The 27,353-nt window shown below is 46.9% G+C and overlaps 1 protein-coding gene across 1 annotated transcript in view; it reads left to right on the forward strand.

Moving 5' to 3' along the window:
- SPAG9 (sperm associated antigen 9) overlaps positions 1-27,353 on the forward strand; it is a 2,727,931-nt gene that overhangs the window by 376,103 nt on the left and 2,324,475 nt on the right. Inside the window, exon 5 of the mRNA XM_069654919.1 lies at positions 12,664-12,817. Within this exon, the coding sequence (XP_069511020.1) occupies positions 12,664-12,817 (154 nt within the window). The remainder of the gene's footprint in view (positions 1-12,663; positions 12,818-27,353) is intronic.

Raw genomic sequence — 27,353 nt, forward strand, 5'->3', positions numbered from 1 at the left:
GAAGTCGCTGAACTTGCAGGCCTGGCTCCTGCAGCGCTAGAGTTTGGAGGATACGACATACCGGCCGATTGCAGAGAGGTTCTTGCAAAGGCCAGGGCGTCCTCGACTCTTAAATGCTACGGACACAAATGGAAGAGGTTCTCTGTCTGGTGCCACGCACAGAAGATTAACCCTCTACGGATTACGGCTCCCCAAGTACTGCCGTACCTGCTGACGCTGGCCAAAGCTGGTCTGGCACACGCGTCCATCAAGATTCATCTTGCTGCGATCTCCCGATACACCAGAACCACGGGCCGGACGTCCTTGTGGTCTCATCGTCTGGTGAAAGAGTTCATGAAGGGACTGTTCAGATCGTTCCCGCCGGTGAAGGCTCCGGCCCCGGCGTGGGAGCTCAACGTGGTGCTGACCAAGCTCATGGGACCTCCGTTCGAGCCTCTGCACTCGGCCCCGTTGAAGTTTCTATCGTGGAAAACAGCTTTTCTTGTGGCCATCACCTCCGCACGACGAGTGGGAGAGATCCAGGCCCTTTCCTGCAAGGCCCCGTACTTGACTTTCCACGACACGAGGGTAGTGCTCAGGACGCACCCCTCCTTCATGCCCAAGGTACCGTCGGACTTCCATCTCAACGAACCCTTGGTGTTACCTGTGTTTTTCCCGTCGCCTTCGTCGCCGGCTGAGAGGACTTTGCACTCGCTGGATGTAGCTAGAGCGCTGAAGTTCTACGTGGACCGCACGAAGGGTTTTCGGAAGACGTCACAACTCTTTGTGAACTTTGGACCTGTCAATCAGGGGAAGGCTCTCTCGAAGGCTTCCATCTCCAGATGGCTCTCCGGCTGTATCATGTGCTGTCACCGGTTGGCAAACCGACCGCTGCCTGGCCGTCCGAGAGCCCATTCCACCAGAGCGATCGCAGCTACCACGGCGTTCCTATCTGGTGTGCCCCTGCTGGACATATGCAGGGCTGCTACGTGGAGGTCGACGCACACCTTCACGAAATTCTACTGCGTCGACCGGGATTCCAGGGAGGAGTCCAGGGTCGGCCAAGCAGTGCTGCGCAACCTGTTCGCCTGAGGTGAGCCTGGTGAGGAGGTAAGATGCTTAATGTTGAGTTTATGTGATGCTTAATGTTGAGCCTTTGCCACCTCCCGTGGTTGTGCATGTGTGTACTGCTATGTATTCTTTATTCATGAGCATGTGAATCCATGCCAGACCCCATGCTGGAGAAGGAACAAGTTACTTACCTGTAACTGTTGTTCTCCAGCATGGGTCTGGCATGGATTCACATGCGAACCCTCCCGCCTACCCCTCTGCGGCTCTTCACTTGGTCATACTGCCACTTCACGTGCTTCCAAATCTGAAGATGGCTGCCAGAGGCGGTGCTTAGGTAGAGGGCAGTCATTGGCTGTGGTCAGTATGACGCAGAGACCAGTGATTGGTTATTACTACGAAAGACAGATCAGAAACGAAACTGATACTGGTTTTTTCTTTACCGAGGATTCCCAGCCTGACGACGGGGAATATTCATGAGCATGTGAATCCATGCCAGACCCATGCTGGAGAACAACAGTTACAGGTAAGTAACTTGTTCCTACAGTCGCATTAGCACTCCCCTGCACTATACATCCCTGCGCTTGGTATCTTGATCGAACCACTTGTGCACCTGATCTTACCTGAACATCTTCCAATCTTAGCCTCCCCACCTTTCAAGACTCCTCGTGGCTACCATTGATCCACCTTGTCACATGCTCCCCTTAGCCAATCCCTGCATGGTGACAGTCTATGCTTTGTCTACTCTTTTCAATTGTGGCTTTTTTCATGTGCTGGTGGTTTTGCTTCCAATTCGGTGTGTGACGGATTTCTGTTTGCCTCCCACAACCCTGCAGTCCCTTTTGACTCAGTTTCTTTCTGTTGCCCCACCATTCTCCTGTAGTGCGTCTGGGGTTGGTAGGTTGTGTTGGGAGTCTCATCTCTGTTTCACAAGAACTCCCAGTCCATTCCTTTTTCTGTTCTCTATTCCATTCCCCAGTTCCTGTCTGTGTTTTCTTTGTTGTGCCCAGGTACCTTCTGAGAGTTGCTGTACTGAAAGGACCAGTGAACTGTGGCCTGAAAAGAGGCAGACAGGCATTGTGAAAGTGACCGCAGTACCTGCAGGCTTGTACAATGCACACTCTGATGGGGCAGAGACTGAGGGCCCGCTTCAACTCCCTCACCTCTGGGGTAGGATTGGCCCTGGCATGCACCCTGGTAGGCCACCCACTCCAGTTCAGGAGCGTTCCTGGCTCTGTCACTCACCTGTCATCTTGTCTTCCCTCTGAACTCTGGCCGAGCCAATTTCCATTCAAGACTGTCTGCTGAACCCAGCTGTGATCATAAGCGTTTTCATCCTCTTGAAGGTTTCCCCTGGCTAGTTGCCTTACAGAGCACTGGCCTACCTCTCCATATACAGTATGACAGCCAGTGCCTTCTATTGGAGGCTTCATCACTCATCTTCAAAGCATCTCCCTCTTAATTACGTGACACTAATGATGTGTATAGGCGCGTTACAAATGCCATATCATAAGTGTTTCAAGGCGCGACGAGGTGGGGGGGGGCAACAAGGGGAGACCGATAACGATCCTACTAGGTCAGGTGTCATTCAGATCGCGCAAGTGCAAGGGTAGAGGGGAATGGAAAAAGTGCAAGTGCAAGGGGAGAGGGGAAAGTGCAGTACATGGTTAGTAGAATACAAGATAAATAATAGGGCCAGCTGGTGGCAAGTGCAAGGTAAGTGCCGGGAGAAGGGGCTGTAGGAAACGGAGACAGTCCCATAGTGCAGGTAGGGAAGAGTGGCTGGACCAAGGACCGAGATCGGTGAGTGGCCCAGTTGCAGATTCAGTGCAGGTTCAGTGATTTTAGCAGGGGAGAGAGGGAGAGAAAGCGGAGGCAAAGAGGAAGGTTTTGAGGTGCTTCCGGAACCGGAGATGGTTCGCCTCAAGTTTCAAAATGATGCAAGGGTTGACGTTCCAGGCAGGACAAAAATAGACCTCTACGATAAAGGTAGCTAAAGAATATTTCTTAAGCAATGGCCTGGAGCTTTATCAGGTCTTATTTAGTGCCACTGCTGCCATTTGCATGGCTTCTGGATGCTTCGCGCCCTGCAAAAGTTAGTTTTCATTGGAGTTGGTTAGTCTGCGTAGAGAGTGAGAACAAGTTTGCTGGATTCAAACCTAGAGAAAACTGGATGTATGTGGATATGTGTCAAAGTGTGTTTGACGCAGTGGCCCTATTATCGCCTGAGCCAGATGTTTTAGTGTTGTGTTCACTGCTACTTCATGCATGTCATGTGCTGTAATCAAAGGTGTTTAGGAAGTATTATTTTGGTGTTACGATCGTGCTGGGGGATGTGGTGTCGTTTAGGGTGCAAGGCTAAAGGGTTATTTAACCTTGCCAAAAACAAATACTATGCCATGTGGTTCCTTTCGCTATGTAGCCCAGTGATGGGACTGCTGGCTCACTGATGCTTCTGCAGGAATAGCTGGGTATAGTATCTCTTGTACAGTTGCCGTTTGTTTGAGCCTGAACTCGTCTGCTGTCTCTGGTCGATCAGCATCTCCTCTTTGGAAGCCTCCCAAGTGGCATGTAAGTGGTGCAGATGAGGATATTCCGTGGACTATGATTGGATTGGCCGTTACATATTCAAAGGTGAAAAGCTAGGTCTTGAGCGGTTTCTGCAGAGGTCGGATGGTTCTGCAGCAGCAGATTCCTTTTGAACTTGAAGTTTCAAAGTCTGGCAATTATGATTGCAAAGATTTGCCTTCTTTCCATTTGTATTAGCGAGACGTTGGCTGAATAGTGTTTCTGGATCTTAGTGGACTGCAATGTAGAATGCGTTGAGTTATATTCTGTAAGGAAGGCATGGCATCAAAATAAGACGGACACAACTGATCACAGTTCAAGGTTGTTTATTAAACTGTAAAATGGGTGAGATAAACGCCTAAGCTACACCCACTTTTCTAATGTGTCAAGGACTTTCGATTGTGCAAGGAATTTGACTTGACCCTTGTTTGACCACCTTAACATTTTACACCGGCCTTCCCTATGCCCTCTTGGTACTTGTGGTTTATTTTGCTTTCAATGTTCAACACAATCTCTTCCTTCAGAAAAGGGGGTACCCACCAGAGACCGGTGCCATGTACTGCTGACATTGGACGCACCAGCTCCGATTCCTGGTCTTGCGTATCTTTCTTTGGAGGCTTTCGTGGGTCTGGGATGAAAAGGGCAACTCCCTCCTTTTGTCCTTTCAGGTCTTGCCGCCTTTCTTCTCCGTTTGAACTGCCGTCCTGGAATGCTGCTTCCTTGTGCGTTCTGCCTTGCTTGGAGTGTGCTCTTGTGCTCTGTTTTCCTATTGTATCTGTCCATCTTGTGGGTAGTTTCTGCAATTTCTGTGGCGTATTGAACAGAAGTACTGAATTACACAAACAGATGCTGTTTTCATAGTCCAGCCTAAATGGGAACAGGGAGATTAAAGTGAGGATTCTTTGCGGGAAGCAGATGCTTTCACACACTACTAACAACCTACTGCTTCACAAGGTGCTCCGACCAGGTGAGGTTCCTAGTGAAACATTCCCAGCAGCCAACACTGTTATCCATTTCGTACATATCTGTACAATCCTCAATTAATTACAAAGATAAGTACTTAAGTGCCACGTGGTCTTAAGCTGTTACTCTCCCATCTCTACTACTCTTGCCTCCCCCACACTATTACTACTGCCCTCTCGCTACACTTATACTACTTTCCACACTAGTACTACTCCAACTCACCGCAACAACTTAACACTTGTCTACACTCCAATAATATCACCTACCTTACACACACACACTCGCAACATACTGCCCCTCGCTTTCACAAACCAAATGCCCGCAGGCATTTTACTGTGAAAGAAGGACTGCTTTGATTTTACCCGAACATTGCTTTAAAGCCAACCTTCCTCACACGGCACTGCGAGCGCAGCTCTTGCCGTGAGGCCCCTTGCTTCCTGGAGGAGGCAGGATCAGTCCAGCCCACGTGACTCATCACGTGACTTCTCGAGTCCATTTAACGAGACTCGAGCCGCCCGAGCGGTGCATTTTACTGTGAAAGAAGGACTGCTTTGATTTTACCCGAACATTGCTTTAAAGCCAACCTTCCTCACACGGCACTGCGAGCGCAGCTCTTGCCGTGAGGCCCCTTGCTTCCTGGAGGAGGCAGGATCAGTCCAGCCCACGTGACTCATCACGTGACTTCTCGAGTCCATTTAACGAGACTCGAGCCGCCCGAGCGGTGCATTTTACTGTGAAAGAAGGACTGCTTTGATTTTACCCGAACATTGCTTTAAAGCCAACCTTCCTCACACGGCACTGCGAGCGCAGCTCTTGCCGTGAGGCCCCTTGCTTCCTGGAGGAGGCAGGATCAGTCCAGCCCACGTGACTCATCACGTGACTTCTCGAGTCCATTTAACGAGACTCGAGCCGCCCGAGCGGTGCATTTTACTGTGAAAGAAGGACTGCTTTGATTTTACCCGAACATTGCTTTAAAGCCAACCTTCCTCACACGGCACTGTGAGCGCAGCTCTTGCCGTGAGGCCCCTTGCTTCCTGGAGGAGGCAGGATCAGTCCAGCCCACGTGACTCATCACGTGACTTCTCGAGTCCATTTAACGAGACTCGAGCCGCCCGAGCGGTGCATTTTACTGTGAAAGAAGGACTGCTTTGATTTTACCCGAACATTGCTTTAAAGCCAACCTTCCTCACACGGCACTGCGAGCGCAGCTCTTGCCGTGAGGCCCCTTGCTTCCTGGAGGAGGCAGGATCAGTCCAGCCCACGTGACTCATCACGTGACTTCTCGAGTCCATTTAACGAGACTCGAGCCTCCCTTGCGGCGTTAAGCCCGACAGGGGTGAAGGGCGCTGACTGTTTTGTGACTGTTCGGCGCTGCGGCGCTACTCACGGATTGGAACTTGTAAAGGTGAGCCATCCTGAATTTTGAACCCATAAAACAGTGTCTCAGTGTATTTTTGCTCATACATATTGAGGAACCTGACACAACTGAAGTGAGACAGTAAATATATACGATTGTACCTATTTTCCCCGCCAATACCTCTTATTAGGAGAAGGGTGACCAAAACCATCAAAACCCATGGCCAAATCCAGGCAGAACAAAACTCGCTACAACCTGCGTAAGGGCCAAGAGGGACCTAAGGACCTTCCTTCTCAGAAAGCTATTAAGAATAGTAATCCTACAGAGGTGGAGGGCAGACCAATCAAAGGAACTATCCCAGCTATGTTCGGGAAAATTCAAACCAAGCCAACTATCGCTGGGGATAAATCAGGAATGGAAGCCAGTAATTCTCAACCACCAGCCCTACATAACAATAGTAGCTCTTTGGACAATACTAACTTTAATGACATTGATAATAACTCTCTCTTAGATCTATGCCTATCAATACAAAAATCAATGGCCCCATCAAACAATCTTCCTACAGTGCCCAATGATTGCCCACTTGTGATTGAGGCACAGGTTCTAAATACAGCTCAGGGGGGGCAGCAAAAGCCTGGGAGACCTATTAGTCCAAGACAACCAGGTAATTCAACATCAAATTTATCGGGCTCTTTCCCCATGCGCCCCTCCTCTACCTCCTCAGTGGTTCTGTCCGAGGAACGGCTATCTACTTCCCCAAATCTCTATATAAGCTCTGATGATCCGGAACATATGGATAAAGGAGACAGTGGAAACTCTGAAGTCAGTAGCAATCCAGCCATTATAGATCTGCAAGCCTCAGTGGCCTCTCTTCAATTTGCTATGAAAATCCTGCTAAAATTATGCGGGAGGATCCATGCAAACTCACTAATACAGCTGGGGCTACCCAACCCTCTCATTCCTATGGGGCAAGATCTATCCAACCAGCACCCCCCTAAGGGAGATGAGGAGCAGGATTCACAGATGATACCCGGCAATCTAGATAAATCTATAGTGAATGCTATGGAAATACCTCTGACAAAAAAACAGCGACGCCAACAAAGACGCCTAGCTTCGAGAAATCTGGTGGCGGAAATAGCCTCCCCTTTACCTGCCACTAACGTTCCAACAATACGTACAAAAAAATCTAAACGTAAGAAGCGAAAATCCAAGAAAAATGCTAAAAAAGGGATGGGGACCCTAACAAGTTGGATTATCCCAGATATAACACAAGAAATTACCAGCACGATTATAGAAGACCCCAACCCTGACCTCTCAACTAGCTCAGCTGATGTGGACACTACATACCCGCACCAAGACGAACAACATAAAGTGGATAACAAGGGACCTCCTAAACCACTGGAAACAATAGAAATTGATACCCCTAATACAAGTAAAATATGCATCATCAAAAACTTAAATCAAAAGCAGAGGGATAAGTGGCTGACAAGAACGGAGGTTCTAAATAAACTGCATCTGATCCCACAATTGCGGGTAATCCGCTCGGAGGATTTCTCTTTTGTAGAACCGCTCACTGTATGCAATCCCAATGTGACAGCCCTCCACTGTTGTGTCTTGGCATCTGCTCAATTGATTCGCTCTCATAAACAATGCTTATTACAGGTGGGGGTGGAAGTAGATGCTTGCAAAGAGATGGAAGATCCTTTACTTCCAAGTGTTGAGCCATCGGCAGCCCCAAATAAGAATGGTATACCCACCCAAAAAATGGGAAAGAATGTGCAGATGGCAGACATCCAAAACACTTTGAAATGGCTGGCAGATTCGCTGCCTTTAGTCCTACAACAATCATGAGATCAAACCTTGCTAAGCTGGAACACACATGGCCATCAGCATTTTCTTACTAACAAGGGCTCTCTATCAATGATAAGTAACTTCCCCATCTTTCTATTACAAGAAACTTGGCTGCTCCAGCAGACAGCCTTGGATGGGTATACTATTTATCACACCCTTGCGAAGAAAGGCATACGGGGAAGACCATATGGGGGTCTAGCGATAGGGATTTCCAATAAGCTGAAAAGTAGAATGATCCCAGTGGATAGTGACTATCTGTGTGCCGCTGCTCTGACCCTTAGGATTAAAGCAAGATGGGAAGAAATATTATTAATTAACATATATAATCCCCCGGGTGCAAAACACAGAGAAAGTATACAGGACACCCTGCATAATCTCTTAAGTGAATGGAATGTAACCAATGGTAGAGATTTTATTATTCTGGCTGGGGACCTAAACTGTAGAATCAATAGCGGCGGTGGGACAAGTAACAATCAGCTTCTAACAAGTAACAGTATATGGAACCAGGCTTTTACGGATATTGAAGGGATGTGCTGGAGGGGTTTCTTTGACTGCTGGGACCTTGAAATAATTAATGGTCGTACCAGAAATGATAGCCCGGGTAAATTTACATGGAAGAATGGGAGTAGTAGGAGCACCTTGGACTATATCTATACTAGTGTAGAAATCGCATTAATTGTCAAAGATATGATGGTGAGCGAATACAAATGGAGTGACCACGACGCGCTGATACTATCACTGGGACTCAGCCACCCGGATGCTGCATTGGCAAATCTGGGAGATCTTGTAATCAACCACTCCCTAAATCGCATTTCCTGGTCAACGAATAATATCCTAAAGGCCACAAGGGCGTCCGAAGAGTGGGGTATTAAACAATCAAATATGTTTACGCAAATGTCACCGGAGGAAATCGAAAGGTGGATAAGTAATTTCTCTGCGCTACACGGTTCTCGTAAAATGGGCCTGATGGTGGGCAAGGCCTCTAACGAATTTGACCGTGCGATCAGAGATAGGAAACGCAAGCTTAGAGGAGATATGAGGTATATAAGAAATGGCCCTGACCCCAAGAAGGTGATTGCTCTTAAAATAAGAAAGCTGAAGAGCACTTACCGAATATGGTTAAAACTGCACAAAAATACAAGGAAGTTAGAAAGGTGGCAACACACAGTTAGAACATTATGTGGTAAGAACACTCGCAAAATGTGGTCCATATTGGGGAAGGTGAAGGGGAAAACTTTACCCAGCATGGTTAATCCTATAGGAGATGATAAATGGATCTCATTTCTGGAAACGAGAAATATGGGAAGCACCTCTGAGACCTACACCCCCAGGGCTAGCAAACCCCTGACTCCCCCATTCTCTATTTCTATAGAGGACTTACAGATAAGAATTAAGGCTTTAAACACCTCACGTGCTCCGGGACCGAATGGCCTCTCTAACATGGTGCTGAGGAGTAACCCCCCCTTTTGGGCAAACCTCCTGAAAATATTGTTTGATAAAATATTACATGAAGGTAGTATACCGACATCTTGGCAGGCAGCCATCATCATACCTGTCTTTAAGAAAGGTAGCAGGGCCGACCCTACGAACTATCGGCTCTTATCTATGCTGGACTGCTCTGGGAAACTGTTTGCAGCACTTATTCTGAAAGAATTACTAGTATGGGTAGAGAAGGCTGGGATCCTTGATCAATTCCAAAGTGGCTTTAGAGCAGGCTTTTCTACCTCTAACAACATATTTATTATGGATTCTTTGAGAAATAAGGCGCTAACTCGTTCTAACCCCCCTCTATATGCACTATATATAGATTTTAAGGCGGCCTTTGACTCGGTTAATCGCTCCCTTCTATGGAATAAATTGAGGAATCTAGGATGTCCAGAGCCTCTATTGTATTATCTAGAGCTATTACACTCAAATAATACTGTTCAAGTTAGGCTGGATAATTTGGGTTCGGTGACCAAACCCATTCCCCAGAAGCGAGGAGTAAAGCAAGGATGCGTTACCGCTCCAACATTGTATAACTTGTTTATCTCAGATATACCTAAATGTCTCCAAGGGATTAACAACTGTCCCCCTAGGATAGGATCCTACCACTGCCCGCTTCTAGCTTATGCAGACGATTTGGTGATCTTGGATCACACTTTTAGTGGTATCCTAAGATCAACCAAACAGCTTTGGCATTATGCAGAAATGAATGAATTAGTCATTAACAATAGTAAGACCAAGCTGTTATTATACACTGTCGGTAGAGTGGCTAGACCAAGAATGATGATGGGTATGAATGAAATTGAATACACGCACATGTATAGATATCTGGGGGTAGAATTCGATAACAAAGGAAACTATTTCACTTGCATCCAGGAGCGCAAAACAAAAGCTGCTCAACTGACAGCTTTAGTTTATAAATTCACACGAGAGCAATGTGGATTTTCAATTTGGGCAGCACGTCAGCTATATATTCAATGTCTGGCTCCTATGGTGACGTATGGCTTAGACCCACTGATAAATATGAACTTAGGATGGTTACAACTGATAGAGGGTAAGTTTTGGAGGAAAATCCTCGGCCTTCCTCAGTGTATTCCCATGGCAATTATTAGGCTTGAGATGGGAATATTCTCCCTTAGATCCATGGTATTAAGAAAGAGGATGGAATTCCATATTAAGCTCAATAATAAACCTACAAATAAACTATTACTGACGATCAGGGAAGATTGTGCGGCTGGTAGACAGGCCAAATTTGAAAATCAGACTCGATCCCTGACTGAAGAAATTAGCTGGGCACCTGAATGGGGCCGGGACAACGAAGTCCTGATTACCAGCATGCGCAATCGCCTTAATCTGTGGGATTGGCAGAACAATTTTAAACATCTTAATAGCCTGAAAAGCTATAGTTTTATTTTATTTAGACTATACACTTATGGAAAGGCGCAACTTTATCTAAATCAGTGCCCATCGGAACATTTGAGGCGGTTTATTTTATTAATGCGCCTTAATCACTTACCGATTCTATCTACTCAGGGCCCTGCACTGGGGCTGAACCTAGCAGAAAGATACTGCAGGATCTGTGATCTTCCTACCGAACCTGAGACGGCTCAACACGTGTTGACGAGCTGCGGCAGGATGAGAATAGAATACAATAAGTATTTGGGCGATTTTGTCCACAATGCAGACTATATGGGCCAAGCAGACCTTTGGAAGCAATGTGTTAACACATATAATGCTAAATTACATTTAGCACTTTATCAGGTTTGGAGAGTGGCAGCTGCTCTCATGAAATTAAACTTAAGGGGGTCTCTCCCCGTTAGGTAAATGATATTTTGTTTCGTTGTGCAAGTATGAAATATTTTAGTATGAATCAGAATAGGATGTTTTCTCATCTCTTTTAGATCTCGATCCAAATCCATATGTATTAATCTCCCAGAAATTGTATTAAGGATTTTATCAAGATTTGGAATCATATTGTATTTTACTGTGTTGTATTTTGTATATTTTTTAGATATTTGATGTTAAATTATGTGTAAAGTTTTTTACATTTGTTTAAAACTGTATCACATTAATAAATAATAATAAAATGCCCGCAGACGCCTGTCCACCGTTCTTCTCTTGCTAGTCTCTTGGTCCACCAACTCTCCCCTTTGAGCTCGCCCAAATAACCCACACCTTCCTTTTTGCTATGCCTCTTCTTATCCATCCCCTCTTTTTATCTTCCCATCTTTTTCCCATTGGATTTATGACCCTAACCAATCTGGTTCTGTCTTAGTTTATTGAACGTGGGCCAAGCTCAACCCCCCCCTTTCTTTCACGCCAGGCTGCTGTGCTGCAACAGTGGCAGCCCGCATTGACGAGTGTCCCAGTTCGTGTTAGGGTTCCTCGTTGCAACAAATGACCAGATAAATATTGGGGAATTAGTAACTGCGGTAGCAACCCGCATTGTACCACAATGATATACATCTCTCTGCGGAAGCTTCTAACTGCTGCCAGAGCGTGATATATGCTTGTGAAGCTTGGCTTTGTGCCACGTTCCTCGGTGTCTCTGCTTACCATTTCTATTCTCTGAACGAAGAACTCTACTTATTGGAATGATGGGTCACATTATTTTTGGTATTCTGCCCGGGTTCCTGGCCTCTTTGGTTGTCTTCATTGATAGTAATCAGCCTAGCAAGCATTTGTTTGCAAAGGTATGGGGTAATACAAGGTGGTACCATTCATATACAAACAGGCGCTTGGGGAGCGAATAGGTATTGGGGCACTCTTAATTGCCACCGTCCCCCTCTGGGATAGGACTGGCTGTGGCTTTGACCCTATCAGGCCTCCCACCCCAGGCTAGAGGGGGTCCCATCCCCTTGTGACAAGGTCAGATTACTGACCTTGTCTCACAGTCCAACTGCACACCACTGTATGTTAAAGCCTGTGACAGTGTACTCCTGTATACCAGTTGCTTGTGCCTGGCTCCAAAATAAAGCACAATACCTTTTAACATAGATTAAAATGGTGGCATACCTATGCACATCAAAATTACCCCTTGCCAAATATTTGTCCGTGTTTGGCCATGCATCATGGAGCACACATGCTTTAGGGACTAGGATGCCATTATGTCAACTTGCACTTTTTTTTTTTAAAAGTACTTTGTCCTGCTAGAAGTAAATGCTTTTCAAAACCACATCCATTTTATAATCCACCCACTCAGAACATCCCCAGGATTTTGTTCTGCTTGGAAAAATGCTCCCATTGGTTTTAAGTTGCCTTTTCCTTGCATGAATTATAAATTACAGACAGCTTGAGAATGCCCCACCATAGTCAAGAGAGGTGCAAAATACCCTTTTAGAGATCCCTGCTGCAATTATGCACTTACTGATGTAATTCTTATTTTCATATAGGAAAGACCGTCCTGTGTCCCTTGGGATCTTCCCCTTACCGACAGGCAGCACCTTGGTGGTTCCTGACCCTCTAAAAGAGGTAGTCGAAATACATAGGACAGACAAATGGACATTTGAAGAACCAGGCAGATCGTGTTTCAACACAAGTCTAAAGGTAAGATGGGAGCAAAAAACACACACATATATATTTCTGAGGCTTGTGGAATCTGCTTAGATCACATGCTGTGCATAGGCCGACATCTAGTGGAAGCTGCAGAGTATTACAGTTTGTTTTTCGAAACTCGAAAATGGGCGTCGACACAGGGCGTGCCAGTAATACTATCCCTAGTGTGACGTCCACTGTACCCATGATCCCTCGCACGTGTAGGACCCTCAGATTGTTTTTTTCCGCCATACTTGACGGAAGCATTCCGCGGAGTTCCCTGGCTTTCAGCCATATTTTGCTAAAAATCAATAATTATTCCCTGTTTCTTCCACTCCCACGTCGAATCATCGAGGTTCAAAGTTCGACGCCGGCCCGGAGAAGTAACAACCGTCGAGAGCTGCACGACGGACTCTGGGCCTCAGAAGGCCGCTGGCCTCGGCCCGGGTCTTGGAAGGCCTCTGGCCTCGGCCCTGCAAGTAGGGAGAGTGGGGGGTGGTAACATAACCTACACTTGAATATATTTTCCTCCACACACTAGTGCGTATGGAGGGTACCCCTTTCAGATTCTGCCCCAAGTTCAACCGCAACTATCCTTGGGTTGACAAACACGCCACCTGTAACCTCTGCTTGCAGAGGGACCACCCCGAGGCGAACTGCAGAGCATGTAGCCGGTTCAAGGCTAAGACACTTAAGGACCTCTCGACCAAACTTTGGGCCCACCACGCCAGGCAATGCGAGGCCATGGAAGCGGAGGGCACCTTCAGTGATGGCAGCGACACCGTACTTTCGGAGGGCAATGAGGTGTCGAAAGACGCCCAAGCGCAAGTCCCCGACCTCGGAAGGCTGTTCGGCAGGGCAGTTATGGGGAACACACCCGGCGACACGAGCGCTACCCACACCACTTCCTCACCTAAGCACTCGAAGTCCAACCGAGACTCGACACGCGTGTCGAGTTCTCGGAAAGAGGCACACAAAGAGCGGTCCACCGAATCAGTGTCCTCTGGGCGTTCTCAGTCCAGATCGCCTCACGACACCAGGCAACCGTCCACAGTTGCCAAAAGTGCCTCACTCACCAAAGTCATGGAATGGAGGTACGATCGTCGGAAGACGAAGCCGACCTCCATCCCCAGGCCGCACTCCAGGAGTCGGCGTCGGCAGACCGCTAGCCGCCTGCTCCCGGATCCCGACATCCTCACTCTAAGGAAAGGGACTCTACCCCCGAATCTCGGCGCCAGACGTCGAAAAGCTCAGAGAAGGTGAAAATGTCAGCGAAGCACTCTTCCACTCGTGGGTAGGGGGGAAAACAGAAGAAGAAAACATCTCAGCCTTCTTCTACACCTCTGCTACATAAAGACAGTGCTAAGTCTTCTGATGAACAGCTAGCCAAGACCCCTGCACAAGCCCATAGGTCCAGTCTAGTCATAGAAGGGGAACCCTCTCAAGAAAGGGTCATTCCCAGCTCCAAAGAATGGACCAGTGAGGATATAGACAGGGTTAGATCTAGAATGTCCTCCCTAGCAGACTTCTACTCCAAGAACCCAGAACACTTCATCTCCTATACCCCTGACGGTGCTACTCCCTCAGGGTCTAAGGACCCGCAACCCCCTGGTAAGAAACCTCGGTTTGAGACCCCAACGCAAGGTCGGTGTTCAGACCCTTTTTACATCCAGCCTTACGCCCAGTACAGTGAGGATCCACTACAGGATGAGGATCCAAACTTGGTAACGTTGGACGACCAAACTGGGGTGGACTATTATGGGGATGACGAGGACCAAGAGGAGGAGGAAGATGACCCAGAAGTCTACAGAATAGACTCCCCGGTAGGCAAAGAACCTCAAGTTACTGACTCTCCAGTCGACAACCAGCCCCTCCTAAATGAGGTCTTGACTAGAGCGGCAGAACACTTCCGCATAGACACTCAAGGGGCACAGGAAGAGAGAGACTTTGCTGAGGAACTAGTAGGAGAAAAGAAACCTATTGCTCAGGCCATTCCAATTCTCAAGTCCATTCAACGGAGAATTGATCCTTCCCTTCTCAATCCTAACCTCACCAGGTCAGTAAACCCCAGAGTCGAGAAATTGTTCAGGGCAGCCCAGTCAGACCCGCTTTACATAAGGGGGCAACTGAAGCCGGACTCCCTGGTAGTTACTAATACCCGGAAGTGGGTGGGAACGCCTCTATCATCATCTGAGGCTCCCCCCCACAAGGAGAGCAAGAAAATCTACGGGTTGGGAAGGAAGGTAGCCTACACTTCCGCTTACCAGGCAAGGATTGCCAATTCCACCACTCTGCTGGCTAGTTATAACTGCCACCAGTGGGAGCAAGTAGCTGCCCTCACCGACTCCGCACTGGAACCCTTAAAGGGCCAGTTGGCCCAGGTTGCGTCGGAGGGGAGAGCCGTGTCCGGTTGCATCCTTAAGGCAACCTTTGATGCCTCAGATAACGCCGGCAGGCTAATAGCAGAGAGCACTGTCATTAAGAGGCATGCTTGGTTAAGACAGTCAGGGTTTAAACCCGAGACACAAGCATCCCTAATCGACATGCCGGCAAAGCGGTAGAGGACGCATTAAAGAATGCTAAAGATGAGTATGAGACTCCGAAATCCCTGGGCCAGTTGACCAACAAGCCCCCTAATCAAAGAGGCAATAGTAATTTTCGTCACCCACGCGGCCAAAATTCACAGAGGCTCCAACTATTCACAGGGGCAGAGTACTTCATGGAGTAACAACCAGCAGTCTACCCAGAGTTACAGCAGAGGAAACAAAAGGGGCTGTGGTAAGGGTAGAGGCAGCCCCAACAGAGGCGGCACGCCTCCCGCAAAACAGTGACGCTGCGTTCAGGGTCCCTTCTCGCGCCTCCCCAGTATGGGGACACATTACCATCTTCACCCAAGCTTGGGAAGGGATCACATCAGACAGATGGGTGCTTTCCACAGTGTCCGCAGGATACTGCATAGAACTACTTGAGCATCCACGAAACCACCCTCCACGTCAAAAAATACATTCCTCAGACCACCAAAAGATCCTCCTCGAGGAGATCGTCAATCTTCTAGCAAAGGACACAATAGAACCCGTACCGGGCAAATAGGTAAACAAGGGCATTTATTCTACTTACTTCCTTGTGCCAAAAAAAGTTCTGACAATGCGCCCAGTATTCGACTTACGCCCTGCAAACAAGTATGTCAAGCCCCAAACGTTTTGCATGACTACTCTCCAAGAGGTAATCCCCCGCCTAAAAAAAGGGGATTACATGGCAACCTTGGACCTGAAAGATGCCTATTTTCATATTTCCTTGTTCCCAGCGCACAGAAGTTTCTTGCGCTTCAAGGTGGACAGTCAGCACTACCAATTCAAGGTGCTGCCCTTCGGTGTAGCCTCGGCTTCAAGGGTATTCAGCAATGTACTGGCGGTGGTGGCGACACACCTACGCAGGGAGGCAATCCCAGTGTACCGTTACCTGGACGACTGGCTCATCACGGGGGAGACCCCTGTAATTTGCAGATCAAACATTCAAAGAACGATCAACCTCCTCTTCAAATTGGGTTTCTCCATGAACGAGAAAAAATCAAGCCTGGTGCCAAACACCTCCAAACAGTTCCTAGGAGCTGTCCTAAACACTCAAGAGGGGTTGGCCTTTCCATCAGAAGAAAGAATTCAGAATCTACTACTGCAAATTGCTCTAGACCAGCCCGGTCGCCAGATAAGGGTGTGCAAAGCGATGTGTTTGCTAGGCATGATGGCGTCATGTATTTACCTGGTCCCCCATGCGCGCCTGCGACCCATGCAAATATGCTTGGTGAAACAGTGGTCTCAGGCAAGTGGTCAGTGGGACGATCTAGTGGTCGTTTCGCCAACACTTGTACAAAGTCTTCACTGATGGACAAGAGAGAACCTGTCAAAGGGGAAACCCTTTTACGATCCAGAGGTACAGGCTATAGTCCCTACGGACGCATCCCTGCCAGGGTAGGGAGCACACCTCCTTCACCACACGGCTCAGGGTCTCTGGTCTCACACAGTGGCCAAGAATCATATCAATCTGCTAGAGCTTCTGGCAGTATTCAGAGCGCTTCAAGCGTTCGAGTCCCACCTGTTGAACCTGCTAGTGCAGATCCTGACAGCACGACAGCAATGTTTTACCTAAACAAACAGGGAGGGACCCGTTCGCCAAATCTGTCCAAGCTTGCCCAGAAAATCTGGAAATGGGCACTGACGGAACATTTACCTGTCATCTCAACATGTTCCAGGGGATCTCAATTCACTAGCGGATGCCTCCCAAGAGAAGATGAATGGTGTCTACTCGGAGAAGTCGTAGAAGACATCTTCTCACAGTGGGGTTTTCCCCACTACAGACCTATTCGCCACAAGCGAAAACAGGCAATTCCCAGGATTCGCATCCAGGTTCCCCCAGCCAGACTCCAAGGGGAACGTCCTGTGGATGAACTGGTCAGGGATGTTTGCCTACGCTTTTCCACCAACCCCTCTCATGAGGAAGGTGGTCAACAAGATGTACAGGGAATCGATGACGTTCACCCTAGTTGCTCCCATGTGGGCGAGGCAACCGTGGTTCCCACACCTACGCAGACTAGCAGTTTGCGAACCCATCAGACTCCCGTACTGGTACAACCTACTGTCCCAGCACCAAGGTCAAACAGTGCATCCTCAACCAGCTCAATGAACCTGGCAGCATGGCTCCTGAAGTCATAGAGTTTGGACATCTCAACTTACCACAGAGATGTATGGACAGCCTAAAGAATCTTGGAAACCTAACACGAGGCACTGTTACTTTGATAAATGGAAAGATTCATTATCTGGTGCCAGAATAAACAAATCAACCCAGTTGATTGTACTCCTTCCATTATTGTCACTGGTATTTAACTCACTAAAGGTACATCTGGCAGCGCTTTCAGCCTACACTACTTCCCACCACAAGGTTTTGTGGTGGAAAGTACCAGTGGTTAAAGCCTTCATGGAAGGGGTAAAGAGACTCCACCCTCCAATTTCAAACCCACCACCTGGTTGGGACCTTAATGTGGTGCTTGCTAAACTCATGGGCCCACCATTTGAACCCATGCATAAAGCCAGTCTCAAACACCTGACCTATAAAACTGCCTTCTTAGTAGCCATTACATCCATAAGAAGGGTCAGTGAAATTCAGGCTCTGTCAGTGGAGGATCCTTTCTTTACTGTTCATAAGGATCAACTGGTTCTACGAACACACCCTAGGTTCTCACCTACGTTTATTTCTAAATTCCATGTTAACCAGTCCATCGAGCTTCCGGCCTTCTTCCAAGAACCCAAAAGCTCTGCTGAGGTGAAACTACACACTCTAGATGTGCGAAGAGCGGTCCTCTACTATGTAGACAAGACCAGACCGCTAAGGAAAACAGATCAACTGTTTGTCTCCGTAGCTACAGGCAGAGAAGGAGATTGCGTCTCTAAAGGTGCCATTTCCAAATGGATATTCAATTGTATCCAACTATGTTACCTCCTTTCTTAAAAGACTCTGCCTTTTACGCCAAGAGCCCACTCTACAAGAGGCATTGGGACCACTCTGGCTTTCATTGGAAAATGTACCCCTTCACACCATTTGCAAAGCAGCTACTTGGAGCTCTATTCACACTTTTACTCAGCATTACTGCATTGACACTCATTCCAAGACAGATACTCAATTGGGACAAGCAGTTCTAAGACATCTGTTTGCTCATGACCCTTCTCACATCCCACCTCCTTCTTCAGGTACTGCTCGCTAATCTATGCACAGCATGTGATCCAAGCAGATTCCACAAGCCCCAGAAGGGATATATTACTCACCGTAATCGTATTTCTGATGCTTGTATCTGCTTAGATTCACATGCTACTCGCCCTTCCTCCCCTCTGAGAGAAGGCGCATGGATGCTTGTAGTCTTATCTTCCTATCTATCTGCTTGGATAATCTGTACTCAAGCTACTCCTCATGCTACCTCATGTCAGAAAAAATACAATCTGAGGGTCTTACACGCGTGAGGGATCATGGGTACAGTGGACGTCACACTAGGTATAGTATTACTGGCATGGCCTGTGTTGACGCCCATTTTTCGAGTTTCGAAAAACAAACTGTAATACTCCGCAGCTTCCACTAGATGTCGGCCTATGCACAGCATGTGAATCTAAGCAGATACAAGCATCGGAAATACGATTACGGTGAGTAATGTATCATATATATATATATATATAATTTATCCTTTCTGCTGTACGTTACTTATAGAGATGTTTACCCTTTGCTGTATGTGTTGTTGTTGTCTGATAGTGTTGTAAAGATTTCTGCTATTTTAAGGTACACATAGGGAGGACAGAGGTGTGGCGTTCTAGGTACTATTTCTTGGCTATTGAGTATAAAATTCAGGTGAAAGTTGAGGATGTCCCTTCCTAGTGGAAAGGGAAGAGAGTTAACGCATTCTTGGGCTATTCCTAAGCCAGTCAATCAAATCAAGTTTTTTCAGAATTTAAAATTCCAAACAGACTTAGAATGCATAAAATCATCTTGTGTTCAACATAAATACTCACAATTTCATCCATTTTAAAAACAATAAGCATGTGTACATAGAATACATTAAAGAAAATACTTGGTACTGTGAGGAACCTGAGGGCATCCTGCCATCTACACCCCTTGGATCTTTCTTTCAAGTGGCCAGGGAAAGGCCATCGCTCTTGGATCCTGACCCTGGGGGTGGATATGCGAGGGAGAATCACCTGGGCGGAGGGGCCTTGGGTAGTGGAGGAGGATGTCTTGAGGTGAGACATAGTATCCCCCTTTCCCTTATAAGAATTAGCCCTACCCTCCCACCTCCTTTGTACGGTATTGTCAGTCTTTATCCCTTACATACACACCAATTGTCCCACAACCATATGCCTTTAACACTGGGATGAGGAAGAGGCAACTAGGAGTAATTCACACTACTAGTCAATTTCACCACTTTGATACTGAGACAACGAAGAGGACTATGAAGGATAACCATTGCAAGGGTCAGGCATGTCCCATTAATAGGTGCAACTGTGGTCAGGCAAAGGACTTGCACCTGCAACCAATTGGGAGGCCACAGGTGCATAAATTGAAAGACTGGCAGAGAGGAAAGGAGAACCTGCCTGGTAGAAGGGCGCATCTGCGAGGCAGAGAGACGGCCTGATGGGGAGGACACCGTGTATTACAGAGGAGTAAGAGAGGCACTGCAACCCGAACAGGCCGTAAGAAGGTCGGACCCCGTTCAGTACCCTATGCCGCTTGTTCCCAGCTGGGGAACACAGAAGACTCTGAATTGCTGTGTGCTGCTGCAGCGAGTCTCACAAGTGGCGAGCCCTGCTCACTGGAACTCCCAACGCGTACCCCACAAGCAAGTGGAAGCCAGAGACTTGCAGGAAGACGCCCAGAGGAGCAGCCGAGCACTGTTGAGTGTGGAAAAGGGAGAATTTTTCCCAGGGCGCCACCACAGAGGAAATTGAATGCAAGTTGTGGCCAAGACAAAAGACTGCCAAGGAGAATACTACAACAAACGTTGACTACTGACACAGGTTCAGAAAGGGAGCTTGTGTTGGCAAAAGGCTTGTCAGAATGTCTGAAATACGTGCTGTATTAAGCAAAGTCTGAACCAAACGTGAGCACAGAGCTATTCAAAACGATAAACGGTAAACTGAGGGGAAGGCCGATGCACAGCTTAATTATTAAATAATTCAAAGTATTCACTTAGTGCACCAAGGTAAGGCTCCCTGCCTCAAGCCTATTTTAGACCATCCACCAAAAGACTGTTGCCAACAGTAAACCTCTCAATTGGAGCAACTCCAATAAGCCTCTTTCAGTTGTGCTTCAAACAATCAATTTTCTTCATTCAAAATATAATCCATGGCTTACTAATTGAAAAGAATACATATTTTCTTTCCTTTTGCCTCTTATTAGCAAATACGAATATTTAAGGGAACAAAGAAAACACATCAGTGTAGCCCGAGCAAAAAGGGTAGAGAGAGCTACCCGAAACGCTTCGGCAGCAACATCAAACCAAGAAATATGCTGATTGGGTGGTTGTTCATTAAATGTTTTGATGTATAGAATCACATGATGTGAGATAGCAAATTAAGTGTGCAACAGTATTAGTTAAAAGGCACGCAAAATATGAAGAAAGTAGTGTTTTGTAATACAAACAGCAGTAAGTTTCCTAAGAGTTATAGGTGTATAGGTTCTTTTCACACTTGTACAGAATTTTGAATGATGAAATAAGGAGTCCTTTTGCTAATGAGAGGCAAAATAAAATATGTATTCTTTTGTATTTGTAGGCCTTGGAATATATGTTGAATGAAGAAACTTGATTGTTTGAGGCACAATTGAAAGAGGTTTATTGGAGTTGCTCCAATTTAGAGTGCACTAAGATTAACTGTTGGCAACAACAGTCTTTTAATGCACAGAGATATTCAAGGAGTAGAAAACCTGTGGTAGCAAAACCAGGAGCCTGTTAAAGAAAAGTGGCATTGAGTGTTGACATTTGATACAGGTTGACAGAGAAGACACACAGGTCGATAACCGAGTATCACGGGTCATTGGTTGCGTGACCTGGAACGGGTGAACCGTGTGGTTCAGCAACTGCCCCTAGACCAAGTGACCCTCTCTTTTTGTGGAACGAACCAAGAGAAACCAACAGCATCACAAAGTGCCAAGATTTATCATTTGTGTGACCTGTAATGGGTAGACCGTGTGGTCCGACAACTGCGCCTAGGCAGAGTAGCCGATATGTGCGAAAAGAACCAAGGAAAGCCAAGATACAAGGCTGTGTGGTATAATAAGTGCCGAAGTGAAAGAAAACCTCTGTGTGAACTGTTAAAAAGTCTAAAGGATTACAAAGTTAAACTGGAAGTTTCATTGAAAGTCAAGAGACTTGAGCTGTGTTGAACTTGGCGAAGAGAACCTCAAACGTTTCAAATTATTTGGAACTTTGGTAAATGGAAGCTGAAAACAAGCCAGAGCTGGAAGAAGATCAGAACTTTATTTTGAAAACTGTTTCGTTTAGTGCTGACATCCCTACACATTGTATATCTTTAGTTGTGAGGGTAAGTATAGGTTTAGGACACAGACCAACTTTTTCAGTTGAACTTAATGACACAGGCTGTCTTTAGTTTCTTTAGGTAGGGAAATCCCACCTTAGGGCAAGTGAGGCCTTACTCCATTCTGACAATTAAGATCAATAAAAACCCCTTTTTTAAGAAAAGTTAATCGGTTTTCTGTGTCTTTCTTCATTATGTCTTCACAAAGTAGAATTGAGATGTCAAGTGACTTTCTATGCCTGGCAAGCTTGCAACTTTACATTCATTTTTGCCATTGGTTGAAGAGACATAAACAAGCAAGAGGAGAGATGTGGGAAGTGATATAAAGTGATGACTGTACAATTATAGCAAGGTAATGGGCAGAAGAAGAAAGTAATAGATGGTTGGGAGGATATGTGTGATGTTTAAGTGGGTGCAGGGCATAAGAAATGTGGTATTGGAGGGGTTTGGATGAAGGGAAATGTTTCCAGCGCTTATTAGCACAGAGACAGCCAGATAGCTGTTTAGAGGTGGTCAGCAAAGAGGGGAAGGAAGGAAGGAAAGAAAGATTGGTGACCCATTAGCATAAAAGTGGCAGTTAAAGCAGAATGAGAGAATAATCGATGAAATGAGGATACTATAGAGAGAAAATAAAGGACCCAAAACTGGGCTTTGAACATTGTAGTGAAGAGGGGGGTAGTATTAAATGATGTGCTAGTCCAAGAAGCAGAATAGCAGTATTTAGAAAAATTTGAAGACCACCGAGAAACGCTGCCAGAAAAGCCCAGCAATACTGCATGCTTGTCTATACATAGTAATTTATGTAAAATAAAGAGCATTTTTACTTCCATCCTTCTATGATCAGGCAGTAATAACTACTATGCTGGTACCACTGATATGAAAATATCTATGAATCTGTGCCAGTGGCAACAGGGCAGGTGCCAGTCTGTCTTTTGATTTTTTGTGGAGTATTTTTAGTCCCATTGTTTTGTGTGGGGGGCAGGCTTAAAAATATGCACTCTCCACTGGCTGGTGTTAATTGGGTCTTGGCGAATAAGGCATTTTGTGCTGTGTGTATGTGGAGAACCAAGGCAGAGGGACTTTTTGTGCCGGCCTATTAGCTTGCAACTTGAACACCTAACCCCTGTTTATAGGTATATGCCTATTTTTTAACGTGGAAAAGTGGCTGCTATGTAAGTTATCGGGTAGGGCCGAGTGGATCTATCCGTTTCTTCCTCACAGTCCTCTTGCAGCTGGCTTCGCATAATGACATGATTCTGTTCAATTTCCGTGCGTACTGTCATTTCCTTGGCATGATAGTTCCCATCTCACCAGGTTCCCATCTTGATTTTCCCATCTGCTGTTGATTTGTGTGCTTTTTGATGACAATTCATTTCGTATGGATATCTTGACAACTGCCTGTGACCCGTTTGTATTAGTTACATCTGATTTTGCCTGGACACTATTTTGTATGTAATCTGCCACAATTGTCTTTCCTTATTTTTCTAGATTCCTCTTCTACGCAGGTTCTACGTTGCACTTTGCATGTCCTTTGTGCCTTACCTGGGTCTCCCTACTGTTTGCATTTTTTATCTTTTGGGATTCACCTCTGTGTATTCAGCCTTTTAGTGTGACATGACACCAGTGACTTCAAATGACTATTCTACAGTTTAATGGTTTGTCAACATGGATTTACCTAGTTGCACTCACACACCTAAATATCATAGTACATTAGGAATCAATGCTTTAATGTTGTCTTTTAATTCTTTGTGATTTTATTGGATTTTAACATAGTTCTATGTGGGCACTTCCTTCACTCCATTCCAAATATTCATCCTTGTAGTGGAATGAGACTCATTCATTTACCGTTAGGCTGATAGTTTTGCAGATGCGTAGTTGTTGCTTCCAATAATCGCATACAAGTTGCACTTTTTTTCCTGTGACAGTAAAAGGGTTTTTATTAAGAAAAGGTAAAACTTAAGGCTATTGCATGGAAATTGTTTCAGGATGACTGTTGCATAAAGTTTCTGGGGAGCATAGTGGTTGAATGCATGATCATATGTAAAATAAAACCATGCCTGATTTGGAATCTGCGTTCCCTTTGCTGTGTTAACATTTTGGGCATCTACACTCTGTAAAACCCAGCTGGGCTTTGCTTTCCGGGGCCTGCCTGGATCGTGTAACGTGGATGCAGCCGTTTATTCACATTGAAGGACCTGCCCTGCCTCCGCAGCGGTCAGGGCAGAGAGTCCTTTTGTCCACCAATCACGGGAGTCGGCAGGCGAACACCGGCCTCCACTCAAGGTCCACAACTAAGGCCCCTGTCTGTCCTTGTCTGGCAAAGAGAGGACCCCAATGCTTTTGCACTGCAATTCCGCCATAGGCAAAACTGTTAACTGCGTATAAGGTGTGGCCATGTGCTGCTTCATTGGCCTGGTAAGCAATCCAGCCCACCTGCCTTGGCCAAGAACTCACTCTTCCTATTTGTCTCCGGACACTGACCTCCATTGACTTTGAGACACACTGCCATCAGCATTCCCCACAAACTGCAATGGTCTCTCACTGTACCCCTTCTCTCACCTGCTCTCAATTATTGCATACTGTGCCTATCTCTTACTCAATGCTGCGCTATCGCCCTTTTTGCTCATGTAGACCCAGGTGTGATTTTCACTCTGCTGATACTTTCATTTGTGTACTTATTTAGTGCTCTTGTGCAAAACCCTCCTTCCCGCTGCTAGGCCACCTGGTGAGCTGCCTCGTGCCTGTGCAGTATCTCCCCCTGTCCCATTCCCTCTCATTTGCAGCTATGGCCCTCTCCATCTCTCCTATCTACACTAACTGCCATACTAACACCTATCCCTCCTCTTCCACTAAGTCTGGTAAGAAAATGTTTTTAAAAGATCTTCTCTCTTGTAATCCTGGATTACCTATCGCAGACACCCACGTCTTTGCCATGTCCAGGCAAATTGTCACCAACATCCCCTTTTCTGTCCCCTCTCCAGACCTGTGGACCCCTCACCTTCTCTCCAATCGCTCTCCTTTCTCTTCTTCACCTATTATTGGTGGCACTAGATGGGAAGTTCTCTGGCTTCTCATCCTCAAGGGGCATCATTAATGTCTATAAAAGTGGCACTATCATGGCCCAGGGTCCTCAACCCAACCTCTTCCTCTTTGACCGGCGCCTGCCGTCTCATCAACTTCCTTCCTGTGCTTTCAATTCCTCCATCTCTCTCAGCACCTCCTTCACCTCCTCCGACGGGTATACCACCTCTCTGTACCCCTCCTCGGGAAACTTTCAAAAGTTGTGAGCGTCTTCACTTAGGTACACTGAAAGCTCTCTTTGCTATTAAACATTCTTCCAACATCTGCTTCCTCCTTGAAGACCTTGATCTCAACGTCCTCGCTCTCACCGAGACATGGTTAAATACCAGCCCAGTCACTGCTTTTGACTACCTTTTCCCTGATGGCTACAAGATCATCTCAAAGCCTTGTCCCAACCAAACTGGAGGTGGTGTAGCCTTGATCTTCCCTGAGTGGGTCCCCTCTTCCCTCATAACCATTCAGCCCTACTTCTCCTTTGAAAGCTTGGTCAGCAAGCTCGATATCTTTTTCTCTGACCATTGTCACTATCTACAGGCCACCTGTGTCACAAGTCTCTCCCCTTCTCACCTGTTTTTGTTGTTTGCTTGCGACCTTCTGTGGCGTCTTCTTTCTCACGGTCCGGGGATTTGTATAAACCCGTGTGCTGGTCCTCGGATTCCAGCGTGATGTTCACAATCCAACTCCAGGATACGTTCAGATGACCATGACGGAGACCAGGAAGAAATAATGCTCGCACTCGGAGGCACGGAACGCCGTGACCCGAGCGCGGGTGAAAATCCAGGAAGATTGGAGGTAAGGCAGAGGAAAGGGGCGGAAGGAAGGTGGATTCAAGGAATTGGGAACCAAGAATCAGAAGAAAGCCCCGAGCGAACTCCGGCAACACACGTCCAACTACAGCAAGCGGTAGCGTTGAGACGCGCAGAGCCGGGGGGCGCGTGTCTGTTTTGTAGAGCATGGAGCGCAGAAACTGGCAAGCAGCGTTCCGTATCAAGCGGCCATGTTGGAAGAATTACTGTATTCAATCACCTATGGGTCAGGGACCACGAAGTCCAGAAGGGACGCGGACGACGGTTCATGACAACCTGGCCCCATCTCCTCATATCTCTCAGAATGGGCCGATTTTGCCTCCTCTCTTCTGACCTCCATCTTCAACATCCACTTGAACTCTGCAATCACGGTTGCCACTCTCTTCCGTGACGTCTCTGCTCATCTCTCTCCCTCTATATTCTCCCCTCCGGCCCAACCCACTTGGCTGGACACACTCTTGATGCCATCATTCACTCTGATCTCCTAACCCTCTCCCCCCCTCCTCACCACCCCGCTTTCCTGGTCTGACCATCTCTCTCATCCCTCTGACCAAACCTCCCACCAGCTCTGCCACCCTCACTTGCAGACATATTTGCAATGAAGCGAGTGTCAGTTGCTGGTTTTGCCTCCTCCTTCATCCCCCTCCCTCCTCCCACCTCCGACTCAACCATTTACTCTGCTTTCAACAATCTAGCTCTCGCTATCACCAACACTCTTGATACTCTTGCTCCTGTCATGAGGATCCTCTTGAAACCTGCCACTAAGCATAACACTTGGTGCGACTCTGACCTGGCAGCCCTGAAACGCAAGTACAGAGTTGCTGAATGGAAGTGGCAGACCTCGAGTTCATCCTCTGACAGACTAGCCTGCGGCTTTCTTCAAACGCAATATCGTTTCTCCATTTGCTCCAAGAAGAGGGCTCACATCCAGGTCTGCATCTATAGAGCTTCTAACAACAAGACGGAACTCTTTAAAATCTGCAAGGAACTAGCCAATCCATCTGCAGTCCACTCCCTTCCCAGGCCCTCTGCACTGCACTGGCTACATACTTCACTTCTAAAATTCAGGATATCCTGAGCTCTCTTCGGCTCCCCTCCCACAACACCCCCCCTCTGCCGCATCTGGGCCCCTCCCACTCCCTCATTGACTCTTTCCTCTTTTTCTCCTATAACACCAGACGAGATCACTAGAGTAGTCCACTCTATGAATATCTCTTGCAAACAGGTCTTCCCCTTTTCTTTCAGAACTAATAAGAAAATATCTGCTCCCTTGCCTCTGCACTCACAGACCTCTGCAATCACTCTCTTGCCTCCTGGGTCTTTCCCAGCTTCCGTCAAATACTCTTGCGTGCACCCTCTCCTAAATAAAGCCTTCTGCCGACCCCCTCATGTCCAGCTAACTACCGCCCCATCTCGGACCCTCCCTTCCTTGGGAATCTTCTGGAGAAGTTGGTTTTCCCCCACCTGACCCAGCACACTTGAGCTTGTTGGCTGCCTGCATAACCATCAATCTAGATTCCGAGCATCCAGAGGCTATGAAACTGCTCTCCTGAACACCCTTGAAGAATTGCTTGCATCTATTGATTCCAACTCAAC

The sequence above is a fragment of the Ambystoma mexicanum genome, chromosome 3q, assembly GCF_040938575.1.
Source record: "Ambystoma mexicanum isolate Mex_15411 chromosome 3q, UKY_AmexF1_1, whole genome shotgun sequence".
In the NCBI taxonomy this organism is placed as follows: domain Eukaryota; kingdom Metazoa; phylum Chordata; class Amphibia; order Caudata; family Ambystomatidae; genus Ambystoma; species Ambystoma mexicanum.